At 37.9% G+C, this 11,390-nt stretch overlaps 2 protein-coding genes across 6 annotated transcripts in view; one reads left to right on the plus strand and one right to left on the minus strand.

Annotated features, from left to right (window-relative positions):
- LOC119995180 (protein transport protein SEC13 homolog B-like) overlaps positions 1-1,669 on the plus strand; it is a 1,893-nt gene extending 224 nt beyond the window's left edge. For 2 of the 3 annotated variants that reach the window (XM_038841597.1, XM_038841596.1), the window contains exon 2: positions 489-1,669. In XM_038841597.1, the coding sequence (XP_038697525.1) occupies positions 572-1,480 (909 nt within the window). In that variant the 5' untranslated portion in view covers positions 489-571 and the 3' untranslated portion in view covers positions 1,481-1,669. Of the gene's footprint in view, positions 1-462 lie in introns of all 3 variants that reach the window. The other variant, XM_038841598.1, reaches the window with a different exon arrangement.
- Positions 1,670-2,816: 1,147 nt separating this feature from the next.
- On the minus strand, positions 2,817-7,208 carry LOC119995221 (zinc finger protein 7-like). 3 transcript variants are annotated; one of them, XM_038841655.1, is made up of 3 exons: positions 6,742-7,208; positions 5,470-5,523; positions 2,817-3,751 (listed from the first exon to the last, which is right to left on the minus strand). In XM_038841655.1, the coding sequence occupies exon 3, from the start codon at positions 3,670-3,672 to the stop codon at positions 2,926-2,928; it is 747 nt and encodes a 248-aa protein (XP_038697583.1). In that variant the 5' UTR covers positions 3,673-3,751; positions 5,470-5,523; positions 6,742-7,208; the 3' UTR covers positions 2,817-2,925. The 3 variants fall into 3 exon arrangements, with proteins under 3 accessions (XP_038697583.1, XP_038697582.1, XP_038697585.1); XM_038841654.1 differs by having other exon boundaries at positions 5,426-5,523; XM_038841657.1 differs by lacking the exon at positions 5,470-5,523.
- Between the last annotated feature and the right edge of the window lie 4,182 nt (positions 7,209-11,390).

An 11,390-nucleotide genomic window follows, 5' to 3' on the forward strand; every position in this document is an offset into this window, starting at 1 on the left:
CCTATGATTTGTCTGGATATTTAGAAAGGAATTGCTTCTAATTCGTTGCGTGAAACCATACTTCTCTCGCTAAAACCTTCCACAAGCAATGGAGTGAGAGCTGTGAAGCCATTCCTGAAAATATTTTAATTTATTTTTAATTTTTTCGATTTAACGTTTGAAGGTTCTTGTTTTCTAGATCTGTTGTGTTTTGTGATGGGTTGTGTTATTATATGCTGTACAATTATGATCCATATGTAATTTGTCTTTGTTTGTTGCTTTTTTTTTTTTGAGGACTCATGCTTAGCAATCTTTTCCTGAAAATGATACTTTTAGCGATTGATTTGCAAATCATATAATTTATGTAGATATGGTGATTTAGATCCCGTCTTTATCATCATATTTTTTGAAATAATTGAAATAATCTTATTCTTTCATACCGGGAGTTTTTTTTTACATAGTTTTTAACCATTTTGGTGAAAGGTGTATGTGATGCTTATTTGTTGCAGAAAGCATTGGGTACCAAGAGATATAAGGTTGTTCAAACAAGCAATTGAAGAATAGGAATTTTGGTAGGTTTTGACAATAAGAGATGCCTGCACAGAAGGTTGAAACAGGTCATGAAGACACAGTTCATGATGTAGCCATGGATTACTACGGAAAGTGCATTGCCACAGCATCATCCGATACCACAATCAAGATAACTGGTGTTAGCAACAATGCTGGTCATCAGCACCTTGCTACTCTGAGAGGTCATAAAGGCCCTGTTTGGCAGGTTGCTTGGGCCCACCCCAAATTTGGGTCTATCCTTGCTTCCTGTTCCTATGACGGCCAAGTAATAATCTGGAAGGAAGGCAATCAAAATGAATGGGCACTGGCATATGTTTTCAATGAACATAAGTCATCTGTGAACTCCATTGCCTGGGCACCTCATGAACTCGGTCTCTGCTTAGCTTGTGGATCATGTGATGGAAATATCTCAGTGTTCACTGCCAAATCTGATGGTGGTTGGGACACCACCAGGATAGACCAAGCGCACCCAGTTGGAGTAACTTCAGTTTCATGGGCACCATCAATTGCCCCTGGAGCTCTGGTTGGATCTGGTTTGCTTGATCCTGTTCAGAAGCTGGCTTCTGGAGGCTGTGATAACACAGTAAAGGTGTGGAAGCAATATAATGGTACCTGGAAGTTGGACTGCTTCCCTGCCCTTCAGAAACACAGTGATTGGGTCAGAGATGTGGCTTGGGCACCCAACTTAGGACTTCCAAAATCAACAATCGCAAGCGCTTCACAGGATGGGACTGTTGTCATTTGGACTGTGGCCAAGGAAGGAGAGCGCTGGGATGGTAAGGTCTTGAAAGATTTCAAGACCCCAGTTTGGAGGGTCTCATGGTCACTGACTGGCAATATATTGGCTGTGGCCGATGGGAATAACAGTGTAACTTTGTGGAAAGAAGCAGTTGATGGAGAGTGGCAGCAAGTGTCTACCGTCGAGCAATAGTTGTCATGAAGTTTAGCCCTACAACCATTTTTTTCTTGTGGGTTTGACAAGAGCCTGTCAGTTAATGAACCATTTGTTAATTTTTTTGTTTCAAATGCATCTTTCCATTGTTTATTGTTTCTGTCAAATTTGGGTATGAAAACGTTTTAAGGTTGATTCAAGTATAATATTTTTCTTTTTGCCATTCTCCCTCTTGATTCTGTTAGTCTGTTATGCAGTTATACCAACTGTTTCTAGATAGATTAGAATTTGAGGCAATTGGACAACCACATTACTCTCTACTTAGTTAACTATAGAAGAAGAATGTGTTTGGTTTGCAAACCATGGTTGCAGCTCAGCAACCAGAGTTCTTCATCCAAAGTTGAACAAGATACACTCTTGACATATGGATATGGATTGTCATCCAATGAAAAGAAAATTGACTCCTAAGAAAGGACCACTTTGATTGAGGTCCATTACTCATTTGTGCAACAACACCAGGTATATAGAGTTTTCAACAATTCCAACCAAAATCAGCTTCTTTCCAATCCAAGGACAAGATTTGAGCACATTGCTCCTCCCATGAGCTTAATTTGAAATCACGGGTTCTTCATTTGACAAAATAGCTCAAGATTATCCTTATAAAAAGGCAAAAAAGGCGCAATAATAACCTTTTACTTGTGCAGAAGAGACAACAGCCAACCCCTAGTAAACTAAGACAATATAATAAATTAAGCACAAGTGAGAATTCTGATATAAAACAGATAAGCATTCAGCGGTTGCCATATGTTGAGATCCCACATCGTTAAAATAGGAGGACCAAACCTAGCTTATAAGCGCAGGGTCCTCTCAACCTACCAGCCAAGGTTTTCATGGGATTCAACCCATGGGCCTTGGTTACAGCCGGCCCGTAAGGGCGTCGGTTGGGCTTTGGTTGGCAAGCGGGGTTGGTCTGTGGTTGTGGGCCGGTGTGGTTTTCATCATTGGTGCTCTCGTTGAGAGTGTCCGTTGGCGGAGAGGGCTACCGTCCGGGAAAGGGCTACCGTCCGGGAGAGGGCTGCCGTCTGAAGGGCGAGTGCAGCCGCCAGGCGAGTGCAGCCGCCAGGCGAGCGTAGCCGCCGTGGACGTCGGCCCCCAAGGGGGAAGGAATGTTGAGATCCCACATCGTTAAAATAGGAGGACCAAACCTAGCTTATAAGCGCAGGGTCCTCTCAACCTACCAGCCAAGGTTTTCATGGGATTCAACCCATGGGCCTTGGTTACAGCCGGCCCGTAAGGGCGTCGGTTGGGCTTTGGTTGGCAAGCGGGGTTGGTCTGTGGTTGTGGGCCGGTGTGGTTCTCATCACCATAGCACAACTTACCCAAAAAAAAGGTTGCCAATGCATACCTCGCTATACAAAAAGTGGATAATGAGTAGCATGTCTGGACAAAAATGAAATTCAAATCAAAGAGAAATAGATAATAATTCAGAGCTTCAAAGTAAGATCAGGTGACGATGTATCTGTTGGTGGTGGAGGTGCCTCTGCTACCAAATCCATGTTTGTGTTCTGAGCGAACTTCAAACCTATATCACCATTAACTCCCTCCCCCACTTGCCGAAAACTACCAGGCCAGAATGGTACGAAATGATCATCATCCTCCATGAACATTGGCATCCCATAATAGCCTTCCTCAAACCTCGCTCCACCTCTCGTATCCAGTGGCCTCTGCGATGGTATCACACCATGGTGCACTGCAGCATGAGCTTTGATTCCAAGGGACCGAAACACAGAACCGTTAAGTGGGAGAGATGCCAAGCTAGTATACCTATCCGAATATATTCCCATCCGCATTGCCCGCTTAGCCATTGTTCGTTCCCTCTTATGAGCATTCTGGTGGCCCCCTAGTGCCTGTGAGCTGTAGAAATTGCGCCTACAGTAATTGCAAGAGAAAACTCTAGGGTTCGTTGATGCATTGACTGGAGGAGCTACTTCAATGCTAGTCTCTCCAATGCCCTTCAACTTAACACCACTGAAATTAAAATTGAGTGTTAGATCAAGCGATACAGGCATCTCATTTGGTTGAAGTTCAATGATGTTTGCGATAGAGGAAGATGTGGTTGCACCGTCCTTGGATGGATCAGGGGATGGTTCTTGCTTTGATAAATTGGACGGTACTTGACTGCAGGCTTCAGACTCATTTTCAGAATCCAAGTTAGTGACTGGAGGTACCATCGTTAGCTAATGCAGGGGAGCAAGACCTTGTGTTCGAGCTATCAGATATGAACTGAACAAAAATAAGACGGCTCTTCACCTGCAAGTATGGAATTATATCAAATGTAATACAGAAAAAATATATATATAAAAAGGGAAAATTGGTGTACGCACATGAGACAGAGAGAGAGAGATTATGAAAAGAACTAGGGACATTAGAACCAAGAAACCATGCAATGTACCACAAGAGCAAACTTGCACACCACAGTCAGCAGAACAAAGACCATCATTATCAACCATGGAACCATTGGCCTATTTGTGAGTGCATAAGCCTTGACGAGAGTAGATAATCCCTTACTTGCTTCATTTATAACTATAATGGTTAACAGCACTTGCACATATTCAAAAGAGAACAAGGAAAAACCTGTCGTGCTAATAGACATCACCCAATGACCAGAGCAGATAATCCTAGGCAACAAAGTTCATTAAACCTCATCATGTTACACTAACCTTCAACATAACTTGCATGTCTTCTGGAGAGCTTAAATCAACAAAAGAAATAATACTTGAGATTCACTGTGCCTTTCAAGCTACGAACAAGAAAGAACTGACTAACAATTGGGGATCAGGATTTTTAACTCCCTAAGTTTTAGGGTATGTCTGCTTTCTTATAACACGGTAAATGAGTTGGAATGAAGGAGTTGGTGAACAAACATTAGCATTATTATTATAATGCACAAGTAAAGCATGATTGATTGACATCATAATTTAGGTGGGACAACTTACAAACTCTTCGCCAGGCGGCTAAAAAACAACAAAGAACTTGAAAACATGCAAATTACAGAAACTTATTGGAGACAGATTGATTAAAGCTTGTTTTCCAGATTCATTCATTGTATTTGCAACTCTAAACTTCATATGGACTATAATCAACAACTACACAAATGCAAAGGTGTCACAAACAGGACTGAATATTACAGTAACAAGAAGAGTAGCATGCCAAGCATAAAAGCGATAATATTCAAAAATATACGCACATCAGTGCATAATAATAAACGAGACACCAGATCAATCATAATTAAATGCTAAGGTTATGCACCATTAGGTTTCATACTTAAAGCAATATTGAATATTACAGTAAAAAGAAGAATATCACTCCAATCTTAAAGCGATAATATTCAAAAATATATGGACATCAATGCATAATAATAAACGAGATACTAGATCAATATGCCAGAAAACGTTTTCTATGAATGCCAAAACCCAAACGAAAAATTACATGCACGAAACAGATAAAAGAAGCTACTGAAATGGCAACAAAGTTGAGATCACAAGGAACACAATGAAAATTTTGAAACCTAATCTAACATGTCCAATAAAGAAAATGATAAAACTAGAGAATGAAAGCCTAGAGGAAACAGGACAGCATGAAAATGTGAGCATATGGAAGTATACTTTATCTTGACAAGTTCATAAGAGCTAGGATTTCCGAAGAAGATAAATAACCAACAAATTTTTTTATAGAGTTTCGTGATTTTGTTTCAATAGACAGCTTATTAGGCCCTTTTTCTCCAAACCCTTTATGATTCTATCTAAAGATCTGGAACCTTAAGCCCCACATTCAATTTGGGGCATTACTGCAAATTCCTTACCATTGTCACTGCTACGCCTCCCCGTGAAATTATACATTACAAAGTACTTGAACAAAACCGAACTGCAAAAGAATACATCAAACTATCGCGCAAGTAGATGGGAAGTTGAGATAAAAGGTTAACTGCATTGGTGAGCTTAGAGACAGCATTTGAGCAGATTCAGAACCTGGTAAGACCCGCCATATTGAGCTTAGAGACAGCATTTGAGCAGATTCAGAACCTGCTAAGACCCACCATATTGCGTATTATATTAAGCCAAAAAAGAAAGTACTTTAGGTTGATTATTGTGATAATTATAATATATAAAGATTCTTAGGATACTGGATTTAGAGACCCAAAAAGTGGAACACTGTTAAATTTTTTAAATGGGTGGAGATTAATCTTTGTCTTTTATATATTGCCCCAACACCATTTACTTTTCACTTCTTTTAATAGAACTTAATAGGAGATGTTTTCCTCCATTATGTTACTTGCTTCCTGCTTTGAAGACTCAAGCTTCTTTGTATTTTTATCAGGGAAAAAAAGGATATAATCCTCTACAAGGATAACAGTCTAATTTTAATTTTTGAAAGTTCCCAATTCACCTGGTAAGATGCCTGACACAGTTTATTGATACAGAAAATTGACTATTATGAAACTTTTACTTATAAGAAAGATGAACATCCTTCAGAAGAATGGCCATTTTGGAATGCCCTTTTGGTTCTTCAGATGGATTACGTATTTCTTTTATAAATATTACTGAATAGATGATTTGTCTTATCTATAGTATCAAAACCACTGCTTCATAAAAATTGATAAGGCATTCTTTTCCACAGTTGCTGCCACTATCCAATACGTGCATATTCCAGCAATTTGAAGAAAAAATCATACAATAGGCAGATCTTTCCTTGATAAATCCAAACTTGATACAAACATGACCCCTTAATATATTCCATAGTTACAATAGCTAGAGTTCACAGCATCCTGAGAAGTCCATACAAATGATTGTTTTTATTTTGAACCTGCCTTTGCAAGATCTAGTGATTTTACAAGTAATTACTTCAGTAAAACAACAGAAAATTCTATCTTTCGTTATTGTAGTATGATCCATGATACTTATAACTAGCACGTAAGAACAAAGTGGATATTCTTACAGCAACCCGAATTCTATCTTACCATAGTTTCATAACCAAAATACTAAAAAAATGACCACCCTCATCAATCAACAAAATATGCAGTTCAAATCACCCCCACCCCCCCAACAAAAAAAAAATCAACTAGTGGAAAAGACCCAAAAGGGGAAAGCAGCATCACAGAATAGAATAACACGATAGGAACAGAATCGGATCAAACTAGACTATCAGCAAAAACCCAACAAAAATTGAACCACTCCAGCCAAAGAAAAAGCCTCAGAGTAGTTAATTTAGAAGAAAAGAGCATAGTTTGTTAAAACTCTTACATAGTATCTTGAAATTGCAGGCTGTCGTGCTTCAGTTATATATGCAAGCAAGCTTTGATTAGAAGAAAGTCCCCCGAATAACAAAGATGGAGACTAAGTACTTGCTCTTCTAGTTTTTTCCCATTTGTAGAGTCGTTAAAGTGAATAAAAGAGGATGAATGAAGATAAGATTATGAGATAGACAGAGAAGGGGAGAGAGAGAGAAGAGATGTCTAATTATGGGAAAGCAGAAGTTGAAGAGATGGAGATGATGATGGAAAGTCAGAGAAATTCATATAAAATAATGAGCAGATTAACAGTAACCCCCAGTAGTACTAGTGTTTGTTGAAAGATTGGGAAACTCCTCCACTCCTTCAAGAGCTAGAAAATCAATGTGAGAGAGAAAAGGAGAGAGAGAAGCAAAAGGAAACAAAGGAAAGGAGACAGGGAAAGCAAAATGGGTCATCAACAGCAAGTCCCCCCACAAAAAAAACACACTAAAATGTTGGTGGTCTCTTCATTCCTTTTCAATTCTTTTTTTTTCTTTTTCTCGATATTTCCATGATTTTATTATTTATTTTTATTACGGTTTTTGTCAGATGTGGTAAAGTCTCCCATAACACGTCCATCTCTCCAGTTTTACGTGCACATGCCCCCACAGAACAGATAGCCTTTTGATCTCTCTCCTCTTGTTTGCTGTTGTTCTTGCTTTATTAGATTGGATTATTAGTCTCTGCGTAAGATAATATAGCGAGACAGGCAAGGCCATCAGGCCATGTAGCACCAAAAGAGTGGACCCATCAACTAATAATGTATGTATCTTCAATAGTTCAGTACCTCACCCTCTTGAAAGAGGCAAACCCATACAATGTTGGATGACATTGCTTTCAAATTTAGGCAAAGATTTTATACCATGTGGGTTTAGATGGATTCTGGGATAGTCATATCGTATCTCTGACATTGGAAAACTGGAAAGTACATTTATTTTTTTACCAAATTTAACAAAACAAAGTAGTAGCAACTAGCAACTTAATTCAAATCTTTTTCTTTTTTTGCTTTATCAGATTTTCTACTACGAAGTTTGAACTCCTTTATAGACGCACAGTGCAGATTTGATTAAAAGACAAATGTCCTCTCACATTTGAAAAGACTTTAACACCCCGCTTTAGGTTTTGTGGAAGGTGTGAAATCCCTTGTGTTTCCGTAAATTTAATTAACTTAACATTGTTATCCACTCAGAACTGGTTGAATTGCCGCATGTTTGGCAACTCGGGTAGACTAGCATTACCGCTACCCGTATCGTCGGCGTCTACTGTCATGAGGCCAAATAGCAATGTTGGGTCATACCAAGAGGCTAGATATATTCATGATCATGAGGGACCTAGTGACATGGAGACAATTAGTACACATTCAGCAAAGGATAATGATGCAAGGGGCACGTTAAGTAGAATTAGCTCGTGAGAGGAAGAGGCCTAACAAATTAGATGATTACGTGTAGGGCTAGGATATTGTCAGAAAGAGAATAAAGCTTCTTCGGCCATCTTCCACCTGCAAAATTATAAGGATTTCCCTTGAATGTTGTGACAGTTATGTATGAAAATTCAGTCGATTCAGGCTCATAGGCTGATGTTGACGGCCTCCACCACCACCAATCAACTCATAGGACCATGGCGAACGACTCCCATTTTCGATCAAAACTGTCGCCAAAAAAGGAGGACTCGACTCTAATTGACAAATCTATCCCGAACAAAGCATCAGCTCTCGATGGTGCCTGTTTTGATAGAGATTTGGGAGAGGATCTGTGAATTGGGTTCAGGGTTTGACGAAGATGGTAGTTGTTAAGAAATTGAATTGGTGGTGCTCATACTACATGGGTTATTAACATTGGATGGAAGCCCATTACTCAAAAATCATGACTTAAGAGTCTATGTCCATCCCAACACTAATAAACTCTTTACAACTCTTTTCATTTTTCAGTGTGGGACTTTTGTGTGGGTTCCAACAACAACAATGGTGCTGGTGACGATGAAGAAGTGTCTCTGCATCTTCCTTTTTGAAGCACAATAAACTCAGGGTCGTTCTCATAGAAGTCCTTGAAACTAACATGAATTCCTGGTTGGAATTTCTTAACTCATAAACAACGACGCCAGCCAGGCTCTCCTCAATGGACCTATTTGACTTTATTCATTGGATCGGGTAACATGCTCAATGTAGCCTGTAGTGTCGTTAGCAATTACAGCCCAAATTGCATTCTTGGAAAGGGCGAATTGGGAATGAAATGAGTGATTGTGATGGAAAATGCATGCTTTGTGTGGGTTTGAAAGTTTGAAAAGGCATAGTGAAAATGGGTTTTGAGGGTTTCGCAATTGTTCTGAAGTTTTGATAGAAATTGAATTGCAAAGTTTTTGTGAATTATGAGACATTTTTTAGTGTATTATAGTTTGAGGACTCCATAGGAAGTGGACCCAGCATTTAGCATCATTGGGGCACAAAAAGTCGTGCAGCGTCTAGGGCAGCTTCCTTTTATATTTTTTGATTCTTTATTTCATGGTTCACGATTCACAAATATAAACAATAAACGCATTAATGATTCACATATTAATCTATCAAAAATTTTGGGTTATTTATGTCATGATTTCATGATTTACAAATATAGACCGCTAACACAAAAATATATTAATAATATTTCAAAACTATATGAAAATACAAATTTATTTATCACATTACTAATACCGCAAACACCCTATTGTTCGTGACCACTTTTTAGGGTCTCCGGAGGTATTCAAACATATTAAATAATAGGAATTAAACATATTGATTGTTTGGCAACAAACGAGAGATAGTGATAGTGAGTTGAGTTTGGGTGGGCTTGTGGCTTAGAAAAATAGTTTAGTGGACTGGGTCAATGTCACTGAGAGTCTCTTTCTTTTTTCGTTGTAAGCCTTCACATCCTCATAATAAGGTTAATGAAAAAAATTTTGGGTCATTGGGGCCTGTGCCATAGGTGTTTCTATCAATCAATCAAGTGACATGTCGTGGGAAAGATTTAAATAGTGAGTGTTCGAGTTGAGAAATTTCAATAATCACGTACGGGGTTGTATAGCCGTATATGGCAATAGTCACACAATTCAATAATATTTTCTATTAATTAACTCTTGCAAGTTGCAACAACTATAGAATCAGCTACAGTAAGAGACCGACAACGGACACTCGCATGTTTGTAGTCTCCAAAGCATAATGTCGATGTCAATGGCCACTCAAGATGTAAAACGGCCTAACTCAGTAAGCTTTTTGTTGCCACGTGTCATGCAAATGGGTGTTGGCCTCGCATGATGTCACCTTCAAATGGGTTATGCTTATAGAGAGCACTGTCCTTATCGATAGTGTTACTACACTTGCTTGCAAAATCCAATAAGATCCTGAAAAAAATATAAAAAAAGAGCCCACCACTGGTATTGTGTTCGTTTTGTAGTTTTATGCTTTTGTTTCCCCTTTCTTAATCTTTTTGCTTTTGAGTTTTAACTTTGAAATTTAAAAGTTGATGAGCGTTTATTTTTTTAATTGCTTTAATTTTTTATATGACATATTTCTCTTTCCCCAAAGAAATTGAGTGCATCTATTTGTATATCATGCCTTTTCTTTTGATACATTTACCTTTTTCATTATTTTTTTTTTAAAAAAAAAAAATAACGTAATTTTTGTTTAGGAACTGCAGAATTAAAATTATAAATTTTAGATAACCTTTTCTCATTGCAATTAAAATTTATTAATGGTTAAAACTTATGACCTGTCTCTTCCGAATTAATTAAAATTTTGTAACAAAAAATTTGAAAAATAATTATTAAATAATAGGAATTAAATAATTCAAGCAATCATTTCCGGTACATAACCCTAACATTAGTGGTTGTGAATTCTCACAACAAAGAAAAAAAAAGTAACCATTCCCCAATCCCACATGGATTGTCTTAAACCCTTGTGGGACAACATTTGGTTAATAATTGTGTGAGGTGAGTACGAGATTATGAAAACGTCAGTGTGAGATGAGTCATGGTCATATTTGGTATAAAATAAAGAGTGAGCATGTGAATATTAATAGTACAATTTTCATATTACCATTTTCTTTTTAGAAAATAAAATAATGTTTTATAACAAGTGTAAAAGATTCTTTTGCATATCAAAACTCATTCTCCCTTGTGGAGAATAGAGGGTGGAATGAGTTTGAGATTTCACCCTTCAAAACTCAATCAAACAAGATAATATACTAATCTCACCCTCATTCCCCCCTCAAAACACCAACCAAATGCCCTATTAGGACTTGCTTGGATTGGTATTTATAGAGTTAAGTGGGGAGGGTTAAGGAGAGAGAAGTAACTTCACCGTACTAGGATTATAAGATGGAGGGTTAGGTTGGGTGAAAGAAGGGAAAATTTTCTCTTCTCTTAACTCTCAAACTCAACATTTTGTAACCCCTCAATTTGAGGGTTTGTGAGGTGATAGATTCTTTTTCATCAAAACCTACCATCTTCACTTTTCAATCATTAGGCCCCAATTGTAAACTGTTGGTTTTTTTATATTTTATTTGTTGACATGAATTTAAGTAAATTTTTTATCATACCCAATTGATCGGTTATTTTGGTCGGTGCTAAGTAAATTTTTTTTTTGAAAATAAT

Source organism: Tripterygium wilfordii, chromosome 3 (assembly GCF_013401445.1).
Source record: "Tripterygium wilfordii isolate XIE 37 chromosome 3, ASM1340144v1, whole genome shotgun sequence".
Lineage (NCBI taxonomy): Eukaryota > Viridiplantae > Streptophyta > Magnoliopsida > Celastrales > Celastraceae > Tripterygium > Tripterygium wilfordii.

What these genes read in the sequence shown, in the direction of transcription:
- LOC119995221 (XM_038841657.1), bottom strand. Translation starts at nt 3,672, where the DNA reads ATGGTACCTCCAGTCACTAACTTGGATTCTGAAAATGAGTCTGAAGCC.